This window comes from Pelobates fuscus, chromosome 1 (genome assembly GCF_036172605.1).
Source record: "Pelobates fuscus isolate aPelFus1 chromosome 1, aPelFus1.pri, whole genome shotgun sequence".
NCBI classification, from domain to species: domain Eukaryota; kingdom Metazoa; phylum Chordata; class Amphibia; order Anura; family Pelobatidae; genus Pelobates; species Pelobates fuscus.
Genome location: NC_086317.1, coordinates 75223863 through 75242989, shown reverse-complemented (window position 1 = coordinate 75242989; position 19127 = coordinate 75223863). Strand labels below are relative to the sequence as shown.

At 35.4% G+C, this 19127-nt stretch overlaps 1 protein-coding gene across 5 annotated transcripts in view; it reads left to right on the top strand.

The window, feature by feature from the left end:
- Nucleotides 1-19127, top strand: part of RAP1GAP2 (RAP1 GTPase activating protein 2) — a 684483-nt gene that overhangs the window by 631113 nt on the left and 34243 nt on the right. For all 5 annotated transcript variants that reach the window (XM_063449836.1, XM_063449818.1, XM_063449826.1 and 2 more), the window contains 4 exons: nucleotides 5345-5445; nucleotides 7216-7345; nucleotides 9342-9497; nucleotides 14348-14419. In XM_063449836.1, coding sequence (XP_063305906.1) covers nucleotides 5345-5445; nucleotides 7216-7345; nucleotides 9342-9497; nucleotides 14348-14419 — 459 coding nt within the window. The remainder of the gene's footprint in view (nucleotides 1-5344; nucleotides 5446-7215; nucleotides 7346-9341; nucleotides 9498-14347; nucleotides 14420-19127) is intronic.

The window sequence follows — 19127 nt, the reverse complement described above, 5'->3', positions numbered from 1 at the left end:
CACAAGAAAAAAAAATACATGCATGTTTCTTTTGGGGTTAAATCTACTAAATAATAGAAACATATTTTCAATGGAGTTTTCTTTTAAGTATATTTTAAAATTCATGATAAAATATCATACACTTGTGTATGCAAAGAAGTTCAGCTCTGCCAAACCATTTTTACCTGAAATAAAAAAGATTTTTGGACCCCAAAATTTCAGCCCTGTGTTTGTATGAAAACACTACTTGGCAGCCAAATACGATAAACCAAAAAGGAGGAAAAATAGCCCAATCATCGTACTGCAAAATATATTCCTAATATAACATAATATGTATAATTTCCCACCATTTGGTCTACAGATCAAGTGAGAAAAGTAACAAGTAGGGGGAAACAGAAGGAGCAGTAAAAAGTGTTTTGCTTATCTATAGTATATTTATCAAATATATGTTTATATGTAGATTTTTTTGTTACCTCTATTCCCCCTCTACTGGTCACTTCTCACTTGATCTGTAAAAAAAAAAAAAAAAAAATTGCAACTAGCCATCATTCATCTTTTTATCTCACCATCTTTTTTTTTTCTTTTGGTACCTTGGGCGAAATCTAAAATCACAAACCGAAGATGCTTGACTATTCTTAATTTTGGTTGGTTAGTGATTTGGGTATATTTTGTATTAGAGTTTGAGTATTTAGCCAATCACCAGCTCTGCCTACATTTAAATAAATTGCCGTTTGAAACAAAACAAATCTCCAAGTCTAGCATTTATATTTTTTATAATATTTATATAGCTTCTCAAATACTATGTATGGAATTTCTTTTCAATGAAACTTGATATATCTTCAAAAAAAAGGAAAGCAAAAAAATGGTACAGACTAGCTGACAAAACATATGAATAAATACGTCTTATATAGCACCATTGATGCTGTAGGGTGAAGTAATGGTTAGGGAGATGGTTACACAGTTAAGGAGCAGCAAATATGAAAATAAAGGTGTGTTCGATGCAGAAGCATACCTAGGTTACCCAGGGCAAAACTGTATGTTGGCTCACCCCCTTGCAAATGTAATTTTTTGTGCCTCTTGTAATCCCTTTGCTCGTCTCTCAATTCGCCTAATCCCTTTGTGTATTTCAACCCTGTCAGTTATTTTGACTCTTTTAGTGCAAATTACCCCTTGTCAAGTTTGGTTGTCATCCAACATGCAGTATAATTCTCATTGGTAAAGAAAAAAGAAAATAGATTGTTACGTCTTACCGATCCATAAAGTGTCAGTGCTTAACATGCAAATCACAGATAATAGCGTAGAGAAAAGTTTGCAAAAGTCAAGGATGATAGAAGTACATGGAATCAATAATCTAGCTGAATTAAGGGAAACAGAAATTATATTAGTCGAGACAAGCCAAGATCAATTAACTAGGAAACAGATAAGCAAAATAACTTGCTTTGGATCACCAGAATGGAAACCACAACAGAGCAAGGACTGGATCAAGTGGAGGGGTTTATATAGGCAAAGGACACCTTCCCTAGTGTTGGTCCAATGACATAATCTTGCTGGAAGCAATGCTCACACAATAAAAAGTGGCAGTGCCGCAGCGTTTCATGCGTAAATTGATGCCAGAAGGTACAGCAGATGCCCTAGGGGCTTGGGGCTTTCAAAGATAATGGAAGACTGGCAGAATGATAGCAGTGTCTCTTACCCTCACTTTTGCCCAACTTACGCCATTTAGCCCCTCCTATACCTTCTTTTGTCCCTTCCCCCATTTTTTTTCTTTCTAGAGCCTAGTTAATACTAGGTGTGTGGTTTTACTCTACTGGTTGATTTGACACACTAAGCACATCACTTTATCATCATGAGTTCCTATTATCCACAATAAATTGGGTCATGGTACTAATAATCTACTCTTCTCTGTCTTGTTTTGAAGTGGGCTGGCAGGAACTAAACTAGTATGTGTCAAAATGCATTCATCATGATAGCAAAATTGAACTTGCTGGTTTTAATACAGTAAAACAAAATAACAATTCATCATTGAGCAAACACCAACAATATCAAGAATTGTAAATTGCTTATATTTAGGTATATTCAGTAATAAATACTGTACAATATTTAGATAATCAAACACAAATCAACCAGCTGCTATGTTTACAAAGTTACAGCTTTTTTTTTCTTTTTTTTTTTACAACAAAATAATATTTAAATAAGCAGAAAGGTTTAAAAATAGAATAAAAGCAGTACAGGGCTGATTTTCTCTCTCCCGTCGCTCCTCTCACACCTCGCCTCTCAGTCAATCCTTACATTGACTTTCAGTACCTAATAGAAATCAATTTTAAAAGGCTAATCCTTGAAATTAAAGAGGATTTTATTAGATGGAACTTACCACAATTTTCTATACTCGGACGTATTAATATTATAAAAGTGATGGTTCTCCCGAAAATATTACATTTGTTTCAGATGTTGCCTATCCTCCTGCAACAGTCAATATTTATAACGTATAGGAAAATCTTTGTATCGTTTATTTGGAGTAATAAACATCCTCGCTTGGCCTATCAAATATTAATGAGTAATAGAGATAAAGGTGGCATCTATCTCTAGGAATTTCGCCTCTATATCAATTGGTAGGAAATCCTGACTTCCATAAGGGAGAAGGAGGTCCATTGTTAGCTCGTCTGATAGGTGAATCTGGGGAAAATTTAGATTCATTATTACGAGACTATATAACTTCAACTCTAACTAAGTGTCTAGGCTCCTCTATAACACCAACGTTGGACATTTTAATATATTCCCCACTTGTTAATTTCTTACGAAAAGAAGTTCTTCCAAATTGGACATCAAGAAAAAAGCTTTCTTCTTTCGAACATTTTTGTATTTCAAATTCACAAGGTGCCCATTCTCTGTCTCAGATATACGCTATGATTCAAAATGATTTAATGGATAAGGCACCTGCCCATTTTTAGAGTAAATGGACAGCTGTCCTACATAAACAATTAATGGCTGATGATTGGTCTTATATTTTTCAAAAAGTTATGATGAACTCGGTTAGTCAGATTAAAAAGAAATCCTTCTATAAATGGGTAACACGGTGGTATAGAACCCCATCATTAATGCACCACTATTTCCCAAAAGTAAATAATAAGTGTTGGAGATGTGGCATGGAAGAGGGCACCCTTGGACATATTTGACTGTTTTGTTCAAATATTCAGCAGTATTCGAAACAAGTAATTATATATATCAAACAAATTTTACCTTTATCATATGATCTAACCCCTTTGCAGATCTTACTTGGATGGCCTAATGCCTTTACTGTTGTAAATCAACAAACATTATTATGTTTTTTTTTTATTAATGAGGCTAATACATGAATCCCATTCTTTTGGGAAAAAAAACAATATACCGACGGTAGAAAATTGGGTAGAGAGGTTTGAAGATACCAGGGTTATGGAGGAATTACACTGGGAGCAGATAATAAAAAGGAAAAATATTTAGTTGCTTTGTTATAATTAAGATATTACACCGCCATGCAGCAACTAAAATTTCAACAGAAATTTTTGCGGTAACTGAAAACTTAATGGAACAAATTTAACTTATGGTAGCACTAAAGATATTCATTTAACTTAATTTGGATTATGTTTAGGCTTATCTTGAATACTATATAAGACTAGAAGAAGGGACTGATTATTATTGGTAGTGGTGCATTAACTTTTTTTTACTTTAAAAATTAGGTTGTCTGTTCTCTCAAAAACACCTACTGCCATTCAGTAAAATTATTTCTCTATGTCACTGCCTCTTCTCGTCTTTCTTCTTTTTATAACAGACCTGAATGAATTTCTATTTAGAGCTGATACAATATGCTGTTTGTTTTTATTTATTTATTTTGTATATTTTGTTTTCTTGAGCAATTTGGGCGATTGGGATATGTTTGTATAAATGTATGCTAAAGGTTTAAGAAATAACTTAACTGGGATGTTATAAACTGTTATAAACTATTACGGAAAATGAAACTCAGATGTATTCACTGTAATCCTCTGTATATAAAAAAAGTTATAATAATAAAAAAATAAAAAAAGACTAATCCTTACCTATAAAGCAATACATAACTCTAGCCCCCCATTACATTTCTTAACTAATTCATAAGTAGGTACTTCTCGGTTTCTCCTCTCTGTGTGAGATTACAGCATAGAGGTCTATGGGGGTTCCCGTGAGACTGTGACATCCTCCATAGATAAAGCCAATTCCCTGCAGCTCCACCCAGTGTCTAGAAGTGCTGCTTTAAGAAGTCCGTCAAAACCCATTTCTTCAGAAGAGCGCATTGCCTCCTAGAGTGACTCCTATTTCACAAACCTATATCTTGCTCGATCTTAGGGGCCACATTAAACTCCACTCTGCCCTTCCTCTGGTGTTTTCATACCTCACCTCCTCTAGATTGTAAGCTCGTTTGAACAGGTTCCTCATCAACCTATTGTTCCTGTAACATTTTGTTTTTGTCTCATTGATTGTTACATTTCCCCAATAATAATATTGTAAAGGGCTGGTGAATAAGCTGGCACTATGCAAATGCCGAATAATATTCATACGTATCCTTTACTCTAATAACACTATAATAAAGGTTCCCACCAAATACCACCAATATATCATTTTGGAGCTATTTTAAGGCATTAATTGGGGTTCAGTTGTTTCCCTACATATGGTGAAAATTCTGCTGAGGACCTGAGATCTCTTCAAAGTCAGGAGACTCGAAGCTAACAAACTGTGTTATTCAGGGAATTACATTTTAAGCCGAAACAACTACACTGGACAATAGTTAAATAGGCCAAATGTAGATTATTGATGATTTAGTCACTAAGTCATCAATAGTGAGGAATTGGCATTTTCAGCTATTTTCCAGATTACTTCTTTTGGCCTATAATATAACTCCCTGCTTAATGTCAGACTATACCCAGTTTAATAAATAAACCGATTTTCACTGTGCTCTTTCAAAATGCAAGTGTGACGTATTTAGAGAGAAGGGATAAATACCAATTGAGTTCAAATTATGACAAAACATGATTCAAACAAATCTGAAATGTCACCTCTTGGTGACAAATCAGATTAATGCATTGATACTTCTATACAATAGTGTATATTGAAAGATTTAGAGGTCTCGTGAATATCAGGTTTGCTGCGGATAATTATTATTCAGTTTATAATTCAGTGCAGCTGAACACATGGACAATTTAATGTTTACATAGTACCCAAAATGAGTAATGCAGTGGTTGCTAACATACTTTGCTGGTGTTCCTAAATTTACTATCTCTTTCAAGCATCTACAAAACTGATGTAAATTTGAATTACAAAACTAATCCGGCTTGCTTTTTGTTGTGTTGTGTTGTTTCAGACATTAGAAGAAGAATTGTTTAGCAACAATGAAGAAAGTGATGCATTTAAAGAGTTCTTGACTTTACTGGGTGACACTGTCTTGCTCCAGGACTTCAAAGGGTAGGACATCAAAATGATGAACTCATACATTGATGTGCTAGGCCACATATATTTTAATAGCTTATTTGTTAGTAACAAAAAAATCATGTGCAGGCCCTACAAATAGATTTTTTTTTAGGAGCCTGTAAAACACAAACTATTTCACAATTAATTTCATATCGATCTGAACAGGTTTATTTTTTTGTCACTAAGAAGCTGACACTGTGAAATAAAATTTGATAAATGAAGAATTTAAAAATAAATTATAAGTATTACAACTTTTATGTAATCCATCCTGCAAAGTCAGTATTTCTTAAAGGACCACTATAGTGCCAGGAAAACATACTCGTTTTCCTGGCACTATAGTGCCCTGAGGATGCCCCCACCTTCAGGGATCCCCTCCCCCCGGGCTGGATGGAGAGGAAGGGGTTAAACTTACCTCTTTCTCCAGCGCCGGGCTGGGAGCTCTCCTCCTCCTCTCCGCCTCCTCTCCTCCTCTTCGGCTGAATGCGCGTGCGCGGCAAGAGCCGCGCGCGCATTCAGCCAGTCTCATAGGAAAGCATTTACAATGCTTTCCTATGGACGCTGGCGTCTTCTCACTGTGATTTTCACAGTGAGAAGCACGCAAGCGCCTCTAGCGGCTGTCAATGAGACAGCCACTAGAGGCTGGATTAACCCAAATATAAACATAGCAGTTTCTCTGAAACTACTATGTTTATAGAAAAAAGCTGGACCAGGCACCCAGACCACTTCATTAAGCTGAAGTGGTCTGGGTGCCTATAGTGGTCCTTTAATGGTTATAAAGTATCATCAGCAAAGTACATTTAAAGAAATGTAGTTAAAAATAGAAAGACCTTGTGTGTTTTCGCAACCTCTCCCATTTGACCCTTGGTCCTTCCTTCTATCAAAACCCATTGTGGAACTTTTGAAAAAAATGTATTGTTTAGAATTATAATCTCTAGAAAAATAGATGTCTACAAATATGCATATCTGCGATACTGGCATGTGACCATGTAAGGTAGCCCCATGCTCAGTAATGCAAAAGGGGTACACAACCCACTAAAATATAATGTATAAAAAAGAAACACAAGAATAATAAGCTTAGTCACTAAAGGCCGAATAGCCCCATACCAAATGGAACAAAACTATCTGGCTGCATACGTGGCTGTTCAGACTGAAAAGTCAATCTTTTTGATGGATTTTGTAATTCAGGTCCCGAACTGGTTTGAATTTGGTCCAGATTTCAGCCAGGCAGATCTCTACTGGATGGCAGAAATCCGGGCTGAATGAATCAAATCTGGGCCTATATTAAAAAAAGAAAAAATCTGACCAATATCCCCACTGGCAGCGCTAACAGCTAGGGGAATATTAGTGAAAAAAAACCTTGACAGTGCAGGGGTTATATATGTGGTGGCTGGCCTAGTCAGCCACCACATTAAAAAAGTGAGTAAAAAAAAAAAAAGAATAATAGTAAATAAAAACCTATGAGCATTAGCATATTACTGTGAAGAAGATAATGTACCTCCATACTGGAGGAAAGATTACCATTTTTTTGGATTTGTTTATGTTTGATCTATAGATCATCGTTATACATACATAATGTAAATTTTAATATTCACACATTTTGTCCCCTTAGTGCATTACACTATTGAAATCACATCCCAGGATCATTCCGTGTCATGACACTTCTTGCTTCCATCACAAAGAGCATACGGAACATTTTATTTCAGTTGTGCAATATGTACACTTTCCATTCTCTCTGTTATTCATATGTTAATGCATTTTTCATAGGTTCCGTGGGGGACTTGATGTTGCACATGGCCAGACAGGCACTGAATCCATTTACACAGTCTTCAGAGACAAGGAGATAATGTTCCATGTATCCACCAAGCTACCATTTACTGAAGGAGATACCCAGCAGGTAAAGATTATTTTTATAAATAATGGATTTATATATATATATATATATATATATATACATATACTGTATATATATATAATTTTCCACGTTTCCCGCACTCACTGCTCCCGGTCTTGTTAATGCCTCGGTGCAAACTCCGACCATAAGTATATATAGGTTCTTGTTGAAGTGCACTCACAGCACTCAATAATATTTCTAATCGTGCTGTTTATTCAAGCATCAAGTAATACAAAGAAGTGTCAACGTTTCAGTCCTTGCCGGACTTTTTTCAAGACCTTGAAAAAAGTCCGACAAGGACTGAAACGTCAGCAAGAATATATATATATATAGTGAAGATTGGATTAGCCGTATTAGTCCAGCATAAATGCAAAAATACCAGAGTATTGCAGTATGCTGTATGTTGTATATGTCATCACTGCATGAAGCAACTAAAAAGAAAAAACAACTTAATTTTCTTTCACTCCATGCACTTTTTTGGCGGGAAAAAACAATATTGAGATGTTACTTTTATTTGATTTAACCTCTTAAGGACCAAACTTCTGGAATAAAAGGGAATCATGACATGTCACAATTGTCATGTGTCCTTAACCCCTTAAGGACACATGACATGTGTGACATGTCATGATGCCCATTTATTCCAGAAGTTTGGTCCTTAAGGGGTTAAGGGGTTAAATTGGTTATGTTCATCATGTACTGTAGGTTTACTTTAAAATATATGTATTCTAGTATCACTTTTTACAATCATTATATGTGACCATCACAGTGATTTATTTTCACTCAGTAGCTAACATATAAGCCCCAAACAGAGTGCTTTATAATGGGTGCATGACCTTTTCTAACTCTGAATTTGACACATCAAAGACTAGAGAGAGATGTTTCTATACATTAAGATCTTTCAGAAATGTTATTGGTTTTTCAACCACACAAAGTAATCTAAATTGTTCACTTTTTTTCCAAATTTATTCCATTTACAACCCCAGCTCAACAATCCATAGAAAATATATATATGTTCCATATTGATTCTGACACTTTACAGTTGGTACCCATAAGGTCTGTCCTTTATCTCATCTTTGCCATATTTCATATATAATGTATGTCTACAGGAGCACAGGAACACTCAGCCTTTCCCAAACTTATCAGACTTCGGCTGACTTTCTTATTGATGCTTCCTCAATGCTCTAATACAATGGGGACATGCATACTATTGAAACGAGTCTGCTGATGGTGGTGTATAGAATGCATTTTAGTACAATTAAAGAATGGCTCACTGAACCATATTTTATGTTTGAAGAATGCCAATGCCACCCTAATGCCAGATACATAATATAGGTGTCTGGTTTAGGTAAAAATGTTCAGAACCAGTAGTTTAATATACTCTGTTTGTGTTATTCTGTCAAATACAAGTTAATCTTAAATGTTAATCAAATTTCATCTATACATTATGCTTGCTATTAAAGGTGTCAGTTTCTCTAAATTCCGAGGGTATACGACAGCCCTTTCCCCCTCCTCTCAGTCCATTCAGCCTGTGCCAATCAGTGCAGAGATAAGAAGGTTGTGCATCATGGATACTCTCCACTATGCATCTCTCCCGCTTGAATTTACCCTAGAGGAAAGCAATACCTGCAAGAAGGAGTGTCAGACAGTGTGAGAGCAACAGCAGTAGAAGCTTGGAGAAAGGAAAGAAACAGCAATAATAATGTATTGCTGGAGCTTTGGACAGACAATCTAAGAATGGAGAGTGTTGGATACATTTTACCTTTTATGTGAAGCAGGTTTTTACCTACCAAACAGGGGTATGTAGGAGAGGTGTGTCTTACAAGAGAGGTGTGTCTTAATTGTATGACATGAGTCAAGCCAAATGGCTTGAATACTGCAAACCTATATCTGTCATGGCAGGTTCACTTTAAAATACACATGGGCTATGAAAATTTTAATGTAATGAGACAATTATGGTGATCTTGACAAATATATTTTTTAACACATTTTGTTCTTTCAGTTACAAAGGAAAAGACATATTGGTAACGACATTGTGGCTATTGTCTTTCAAGAAGATAACACCCCCTTTGTCCCAGATATGATTGCGTCAAACTTTCTGCATGCTTACATCGTCGTTCAGGTGGAAAACCCAGGAACAGATTGCACAACATATAAGGTATGGAAGGAATTGATGTTTAAGTGTGTAGTATACTGTATATCTTGGCTAGTATAGATAATGTATTGCTTTTAAATAAAAAATTTAAAATATAAAAAATGATATCAACCATTGGTGAATTGCATCAAGAATATCCATCAATTTGCCAAAAATTCCATCATGTTAGTTTTACAAGGGTAATAAAGTAATCCATTAAATGCCTATGAAATCTGTATTGTGTAGGAAACCAAATTATATACATGCGTAATTTCAGCTTTAAATACACAAAATAAAGTTACTCTCAGTCCAGTTAAGGTCTGTGAGGAGTTTTCTTTTTAAATGCCATGTGACAGCATAATGGATATGGATCAGAATTTAGGTCCACTGGTAAATTATTCATATAAATTACTTACAAGTCCGATTTCTTTTTCCACAGTACATCGTGTAAGCAAGTGCATGCCTGCTGGTGCATGTGCTTTGAGAACTTCTGAACATTTGCTGATAATGTTCATATCTTTTCTGTGAAAAATGTGTCGATTTTGTTCACTACATAAGTGTAACGCAGGACAATAGAGTGGTCCCTGAACTTACCCTTATGTCATCCATGAAGTGAGTTATGGGTCTGCATCCCTGCTGAGAAAAAATTTTTTTATTGCATCCCTGCCCAATAAATCATGGTGGCATGTGCCATATATTGTGAGATGTAGCAAATCCATCTAAATTTAAATGCAATTTTTTAAACTCAAAATTCGAACAGCATTTATTCACGTTCTAAAGTAGGCTACCTTTGAGATCAGGTCTATAATGATTTTACTTTACAAAAATCTATGGTTGTAACATATGTTTAGTTCATACTATATTAGTTAAAGGGAAACTCCAGTGTCAGGAAAACAATCCGTTTTCCTGGCACTGCAGGTTCCCTCTCCCTCCCACCCCCCAATCCCTGGTTGCTGAAAGGGTTAAAAACCCCTTCAGTAACTTACCAGAGGCAGCGACGATGTCCCACGTTGCTGCTTCTTCCGCCGCTGCCACTCCTCCCTGTGATTGCGTCGGCCGGTGGGCGAGACTGATCCCGCCCACCGGCCGGGGAGACCTAATGCCGCGCATGCGCATTAGAGCTCCCCATAGGAAAGCATTGAAAAATGAGCAACGCTAGAGGTCCTCACTATGCTATGATCCAGGAAGTGCCCTCTAGTGGCTGTCTAGTAGACAGCCACTAGAGGTGGAGTTAACCCTGGAAGGTAATGATTGCAGTTTATTAAAAACTGCAATAATTACACTTGCAGGGTTAAGAGTAGTGGGAGTTGGCATCCAGACCACTCCAATGGGCAGAAGTGGTCTGGGTGCCTGGAGTGTCCCTTTAAGGCAGCGTTTAAATCAGCAATTAATGATACATATGGTTACAGTGCAATATTAATTGAACGTTGTTATGGTCCTGATATTTATCAGTTGTGTAAACCATACATTTGCTGAAAAAAACACATTGATCTAAGTGACTTTCAGAATGTTAGAAACTGCAAAACTTTCTACAATTTCTACTTAATATATATAATATATCATTTTACGTACCACATCATCTATAATTACTACAAAACTTGCCTTTCTCAATACAAATTAAATATCCTATAGTTTAAAATATATATTGTCTATAGAAATAATTCACAAATATACTCTCTGTATTTATGCTGACAGAGATATCTACTAAAGTGAGAATTGCTGAGAGATCAAAAAGAACTCACAGTGAATTTAAAATTTCAGACCAAAGTAGCTGAACTGGAAGAATTCACCCAGTAAGCTGAACTACCAGCTTGGCTACTTTGACCTTAAATTTGAAATTTGACACTTTGAATTCTAACTTCAATAAGTAACCCTGTATGACACGTTTACTAGTGTAAAAGTATCAATACTTAGCTAACTAATAATTCCGCAAAATGTAAATCTTTAATTAAAATGTTTCCATTAAACAAAGAATCATTTGATCAAATGATCTAGCAGTGTATATAATTAAAAAAATCAAACTTATAAGACCCACCTTACATGCTATTAAACCCTGAATGAACATTTTGTTTTCGGGTTATGTCGGTGTGGATGTAAATTGTTGTTATAAAAAGAATTAATTAGATAGTCAAAAAGCAGATTGTGAAAAAAGCGATATTAAAGCAGTAATATTACAGCAGTAATTTTTCGGACCATAGCAATATTAATGTAAAAAAATATACATTTCATTTTCTTTTTTGACAAGTGTCAATTATTAATTAAAATGGTTCAGAAGATGAATACCAGTGGAAGCTGGGAAATCAGCCCTGCTGAAATAAAACAATATATGCCTGCGGATAAGATGGGCTATTAAGGTTTTACACAGGTTTATACTATGGCCAATTCTGCTTCAGCTGCCAGTTTCAGTGAATAAATACAAAATGTGCTATTTGATGAAGCATCCTTAAAAGAACAGATTGGCTCATGTCGTGCTGCTAATTGTTTCCAAGAAACAGCTTGCTTTATCCAGACATTATACTAATGCAAATATTATTAGAGGACCGGAACTTCCCTCCTCTGATGATTGTAACTAGGCAAACGCTCAGCCACAGCTATTCTAGAAGAATTATTGTTTTGTGGAATAATAAAGTAGATGCTTTATTGACCAAGTCAATGAGTGGGTTCACTATATACATGGTAATGGTCTGTGAATCCATAAACCTGGTTTACATGCTTTGAAACCATGTGGGAAAATAGCCCCTATTTACTAGGATTTGAAAAATATTCCTACTTTGGTTCCAGTGACTTATCTCTGAGATTCACCCATGTAGACCTTTACTGGACGTTTGGTTGAAACACTAGTCCAGGGGTAGGCAACCATCGGCACTCCAGATGTTGTGGACTTCATCTCCCATAATGCTATTCCAGCCATTATGTGCCGGACTGATCTCTGGCTCTGAATGTCAGTGGCAATGGCTGATAAGCTGCCAATATGATTCAAAGCCTAGTAGTATACATAATGACGAACCATTATAAAATCAAAATTACACAATGGTAATATATCTGTATCTGTGTTTACAATACCGTCCATAATTTTTCACCCCGTTTGGACATTTCCACATTTTGTAGTGTTACAATCTATAACTGATGAAGAAACAGCACTGAAGTATATAATAGATTTTAATTGAACTAACAATATATTGCATTAGAGAACTCTGGAAGTTTCTTATTATTCAATATAATCAAGAGAATGGTTTTAAAATGACCTTCCAAAACGTTATCTCTGTAACTTAATGATTAAAAATATATAACAGGCAATTCGCTATTTTTTTGCATCTAGATGCAGGCCTCCAAATGGTCCCAATTTTGTCAGGACAGTCCATATTTTAGACAGTCCTGTCCTGGTGTGCTGACTTTGTTTCCTGGTGTCTCGCTTTTGGGGACACTAGGGTACTGTCCTATAAAAGTATAGAGCACTAGGACCCTGCAGAGAGCGCTGACATAGTGCTCCCTGCCTGGTCTTTCCTCAGTGGGCTGGCCCTCAGTGGGCTGGCCTCAGTGGGCTGACCCTTTTTTGTCTGTCCTCAGTGGGCTGGCCCTTTTTTGTCTGTCCTCAGTGGGCTGGCCCTCAGTGGTCTGTCCTTAGTGGGTTTGGTAGCCGCTTGGTGTGCACTCATGCCAGATTTACCTGCCAGTCCTTTGGGACACACCGGTGACATTATTCACATCACTGGCCTGTTCGTTTTTAGCTGCACCTAAGCAATTTCTATGTCTTGCACAATGTTTTGCACAGTGTTCCCAGTAGCACCCCAAATAATATGCGCTGATTTAGATGTGCGGCCTTCTTCTGTTTTTCTATTTTCTTCTGTTTTATTTTTATAAAATAATGTATATTTTAATTTATTTTAAAAAACTCACACATGTAAATTTTACATAGGTATAGATTATTTAACATGACCATGAATTGTAGGAAGAGGATGATAGCTCACAATCTGAAAATACACAAAAGGGCAATGTCATTGTCTGCAATTTGCCTTTCTTTTGGAATTTTAATTGATGTATTGTTAGTTAGTTACATGGGCATCTGAAATGGAATCTTGTCTAAGCTCTGCCCATTGCTAAAGATTGCCAAAATCATGCAAAAAAAATCCTCTTTTTATATTAAACATCTAAGATGAATTAAAATTAAGGGGAAACAGATGGACTAAGATAATGTATTTAGGAAAAAAACTGAAAAGTGACAATGCTGCTTTAAATTAGGAAATACCCAGAAAGTGATAGGGTAGACTGAAGATTGCAAAGTTAGGTGATTCTTTTTTAATATGTAACAGAGAACAGGGCAACAATTATTCACTAGAATTGTAATGTCTGATAAAAGTTGACCAGTTCAATTTGTCAAAAAAAAATCTAAAATATACAAATACTTAAACTGGTCCTTAATGATTTCTAAATGTGCTAATTACTTTTGCTTTTAGTATATGGAAGATCCTTCCTTATTTAGTATTATGTACCATTACACACAGATAAATTAAGCATACGTATCTTTAGGGTTTCACCGACAGTCAGAACAAACAAAGAATATTATCTGCTCATAATTATATTTTAGAAATTTGATATCCTTCAAATTCTGATTTATTTTAAAATACTAGAAATTAAAATGTTAAGTTAAATAGTAGCTGTTTTTATAGCATTTTTAGGCTACATTTTGCAGGCAGATAGCCCCTTAAATACTACCTAACCCAAAGCCTCGCTCACCATAGTCTCTTAATGTTATAAAAACACACCAACTCATTCAAAGTCTGGGCCTATCTTTCATCTGTGAAAATGTAAGGAACAATTAGCTATAAGCATTTTTTTTCTCCATTATTTTATTTCTATGTTTTGTTAATACTAAGGTGTCCGTGACTGCTCGGGAAGATGTCCCATCTTTTGGACCTCCTCTGCCAAACCCACCAGTATTTCAAAAAGTAAGTGTCTGGTAAGAAATTATTCAAACAAAGGCTTGGAACATGAAAGCTTTGTCTTATCTTTTTCAGTCTTGTTATACAATCTAATAAGTATACACAGTGCCAAATAATGGGACACACCAGTTGTTCAAACAACATTAACTATATCTTGAACTACTAATGGGCAATAATTCATTATTTATGGATGACATATTTACTCTGTTAGTCTATGTGTTCATTATACTTTACTTATGTCTTTTTTTGACATTTCTATCAGATGAGGGACTTTATGAAACAGGCAGTGTGTGTCACGATAATATTATTTCATGATATATTAGCATGTATTGCTTATCCCTTTACATCCTTAATGGGTCATTTCTTCCTTTTTTCTCTAAATTAAAATAATTGTTCATCATTTTAACTTTCTTTATTTGGAAAACATATAACATCATTGACTATATGCCATTGATATGCAAATTGTACATCCAATTTCCCTGTGTTGAGAACTCTTTGATGTCTCATATTACCTTAACTGCTTAAATGTCAACTGTTGTAAACCTATGATAATAATCTCCTATCTTTCCACCTCTACTCCTCGACAAAAAAACCTTTTCCTTACTGTTAACTGTCACTATATTCTCAACAGACAACAATACATATGGATCATTTATGGATCATTTATGACACTATATTAATCTCCCATATTCAATCATATTTACTCTAACTAAAGAAATATTGCTCAAACCAGTCTGTTTGTTATTCACAGTAAAACCATAATTCACTCCTTTATTTCCTCTGTATGTAATTTTTTTAACTTTTGTCATATTGAGCTTGAAAACTTACAAAGTTAGTAACCCACTCGTCAGTCCTCTTCTGCTGGTCACCTCTACAAAGCACTTCACCATTTTCCAAACGTATTAAAATTAAAATGGAAACCTCTTGCCCCAATCTACAATTACATCCATATCGGTACCCTTGTTACTACCAAGGAATACCTACTGTGTCATACAACTTTAGACAAAAAGTTCAAAATTGTGGTTAACAGCAACTCTCTCTCTCTTATGTACCGAAGTAGAGTTTCCCAATATTGGGTAATAAACAAGTACCCATACTCTTATCATTTTCAAACATTAAATTAAAACTCATCTTGTTGAATAATCTAAATAAATATTTCAAAACGCACTTCTTCATAAGTATACGGTATCCACTTACTAGCCGCCAAATTTCTCCTGAGTTCACCTATGACAGGGCTACCCAACAGGTAGATCCCCAGATGTTGTGGAACTACAACTCCAATGATGCTTTGCATGCCTTTAGAATGCATTTAGAGTGACAAAGCATTATTGGAGTTGTAATTCTACAACATATCGGGATCTACCTGTTGGGCAGCCCTGACCTATGATATTCTTCCTCTGCGATCCATTTTGTATAATTTAAATTAATTTTGCAATCCATTCTACATTCAATCCCATGTGTTACGTATACATTTTATTTAAATAAACAATTACATTGCTATTATTTTGGCTTCTTTAATTTGCATTGTCACACATAAAAAGTTATGCTTTATAGCTGCAATTATTATTATTGTGGCAGGTGATTGATTATATATAAGCACCATAAAATAAAATGTATCCTGTCACTATTAATTAATAGCATGCCCTGTAAATCAATTCATGCAATCATCATTTAATGTACGTGTTTGACAGCACAGAGATATTTGGCTGCAAATAGCAAATTGACTTGTCGTTCTGCAGTCTATGCTTCGTGTTGTTGGTACATGATTGCTAATCAGCTACTCATTCACATTCGGGGGGGGGGGGGGGGAACAATGGAATAATCCTACAAAGGTATAAACTACATGAAGAATGAAAGATAATCATCATGTTATATATGCACAGTGACCGTGTTTACACTATAGTTATGCTGTTATATTGGTTGTTGCCACATCATTGCAGTCACTGAAGCAATACAGGATAATGCTTTGTTGCCAGACAAATATTTGGTTTTTAGCCTTAGGGTGTATTTACTAAGCTGGAATTTATGAACTGAATGTTGATGTAACTGTAAATTGCAGGGCAAAAGAACTATTTGTGAATACGGTCAATGTATTAATGAGAAAGGTTTTAAGAAAGATTTCACCTAGTGGTCTCTAACTAGGTGACTAAATGTTTTCAACTTTAAAAAAAAAAAAGAACTAGAAATGAGTTTTGGCATATGGCTATGTTGGCATAAAATTTGTAATTCCTCTTTTCAAGTCTTCATAGAATCAAATGTAGTAAATGAACTCAAATGCATTGTTTTCTATTTGTGAATATGGTCAATGTATTAATGAGAAAGGTTTTAAGAAAGATTTCACCTAGTGGTCTCTAACTAGGTGACTAAATGTTTTCAACTTTAAAAAAAAAAAAAAAAAATACAGAATGAGTCAAAAGGAAAAATCCACTCAAATCCCAGAAGATGAATATCGTCAGCGTTAAATTTTGCCTAAGTTACCATTTTGGATGCATTTTATTTTGGTGCTTCCTTAATATTGACTCACCCTGTAATTTAATTAATATGTTAAATGAAATGTGAAAAGAGTCCAAGTATATATGTTTTCCCATTAAGGCTTGTATTTACTTAAAAAAATATAGATTTTGCCAGGAATTATTTAATACCTTTAAAATGTGACTCTCATTTCCAGAGAATTTACAGTTCTTCATTCATTCCCCTCTATTAAGAATATTGCAGAATTTACTGGGGTGCACACTCAGGCATCTACAGAGAAATTCCTTACGAGCACACAAGCATTTGCATACTTTGCCCAGTGTCCTTAATAATAAATAATAAAACAAAAAAAAAATATCTATCCACTAATTTGAAGAAATTTAGCATAACTTACCAATGACTATGCTGACTGAACAGTTAGCTATTTGATTGTGCTATTGCCTTGGAATTGGCAGTGCACCTTTAACTCTCTGTGCTTTTGTTTCACATGTGTATGACGTGTTTCTCCCAGTTCGCTAACATTCCAGAACTCTTTATGTGTAAGTTAGTACACAGTTAATAGGAGATCTGTAAATTAAGCACCTTCAGTTTAAAGCGGAACTGTCACTTGCCCCCTCACTGAAAATTTTATATTTCATAAAGATCGAATTTTTATGAAATACTAATTATGAATGTGTTAGAATTTCACTGAAATTCCAACCCAGTCAAGAGATATACTGAGACAAAGTAGGAACTACTTTGTCTCTGTATATTTCCTATGCCTGATGCTTCTACACACTGGGCAGAGCTACCCCCGTCCAGAAGTGTAAATCCCCCCAGCCATCTCCAGTGATGGCTGCAGGAATTGGCTCTCTCAATGGAGGATCCCACAGTCCCTCTCGATCCTCCATAAACCTCAACACTGTACTCTTGCGCATGCACAAGTGGGTAAGGGTTCACATAAGTAGAACCCAGCTTTATCTGCCCCCTGGCCACCAGACCCCAGCAGTGCTGTCTCGGCCAGGGGTCTTTGCGAATTCTGTAATGTCCCCAGAAGGTGACAGTGCCGCTTTGAAGAAGTCTTATTCCCAGCACACTGAATACATCATCATAAAAATTGTGTTTGATATAATGCTTATTTTGACTCTCTTTCAACATTTAAACTGTGTCTAATATTTTAAATATTTAGTAATATATTGTTTTATAGAAGTATAAGATTATAAAAAGAAAATACATTCTTTCCATAATTTTTTTTTAAATATACTTATATTAATAAAAAACATGTGGCTAATAACATTGCCGTTGTGGAGCTTTAGAATAAGCAAGTTTTGTCACCCATCTTAGTGGTGGTTTCATTTGCAAGCTGAAGCAAGATGACTTTTATTAATAGCAGATAGTTACAGTCTATCTCTTTCTACTTGGACATCTGTCATATGCTGCCATCAGATTGTTACTAGTGAATCAGAAAATGCTAGCAGGGGACATGACTCGATAAAATTTAACAAATCTATCCTCTCTGCCCATTTCTCTGTTCTCTGCAGGGAGCAGACCATCATTTGGAAAGAAAATGAGTGCCAGCTTTGTGCAGTCAAAATATTAGTCATCGTGTTCCCTAAGCTGTCATAAATGCGTCAGCATGTCAGCTAAGATGCTTGTAAGCTCCTGCTGGCTCTGGAGAGATGAAACAAATGAAATTATATCTGAATACCAAATGTATTCATTATTTTTCACTCTTTTTAACGCCGCTGGGCCCTACTTGTATGTATTACAAAACACCCAAGTAGAAGATTAATGTAGAATCACATGCTTATGTGATATGTGCAAAACCATAAAAAAGGACCTCCATAATCAATGTTTTTTAATCTTTACTCCTTTATAATCATATACAAAATGCAGTCCAACTCATAAGTATTTGGACAGTGATACTAATTTTTGCCTTTTTGTCCTCAGCATATTGAATTTGAAATGAAACATTTAGCAACAGTGCAGACTGGAAGCTTTAATTTAAAAGTATTTGTATATGGTTTTACATAGTCCCTCCAGGTCAGAGGATCATGTGAATTGTCAGTTCATGGTTAAACTGTCCCTTGATAAGGTGTAAAGTCCCTGGAATTCCAACTTACTTAAAACTAGACTTGTGCATTCAGTTTCAAATGAATTGCCTTTCATCCAAATTTTGGGAGGTTATCTGAATTCCATAACTCTGAATCAGCATATGCACGTACCACAAAATAAATGGACAGTGGACGAACAGTTTTGTTTG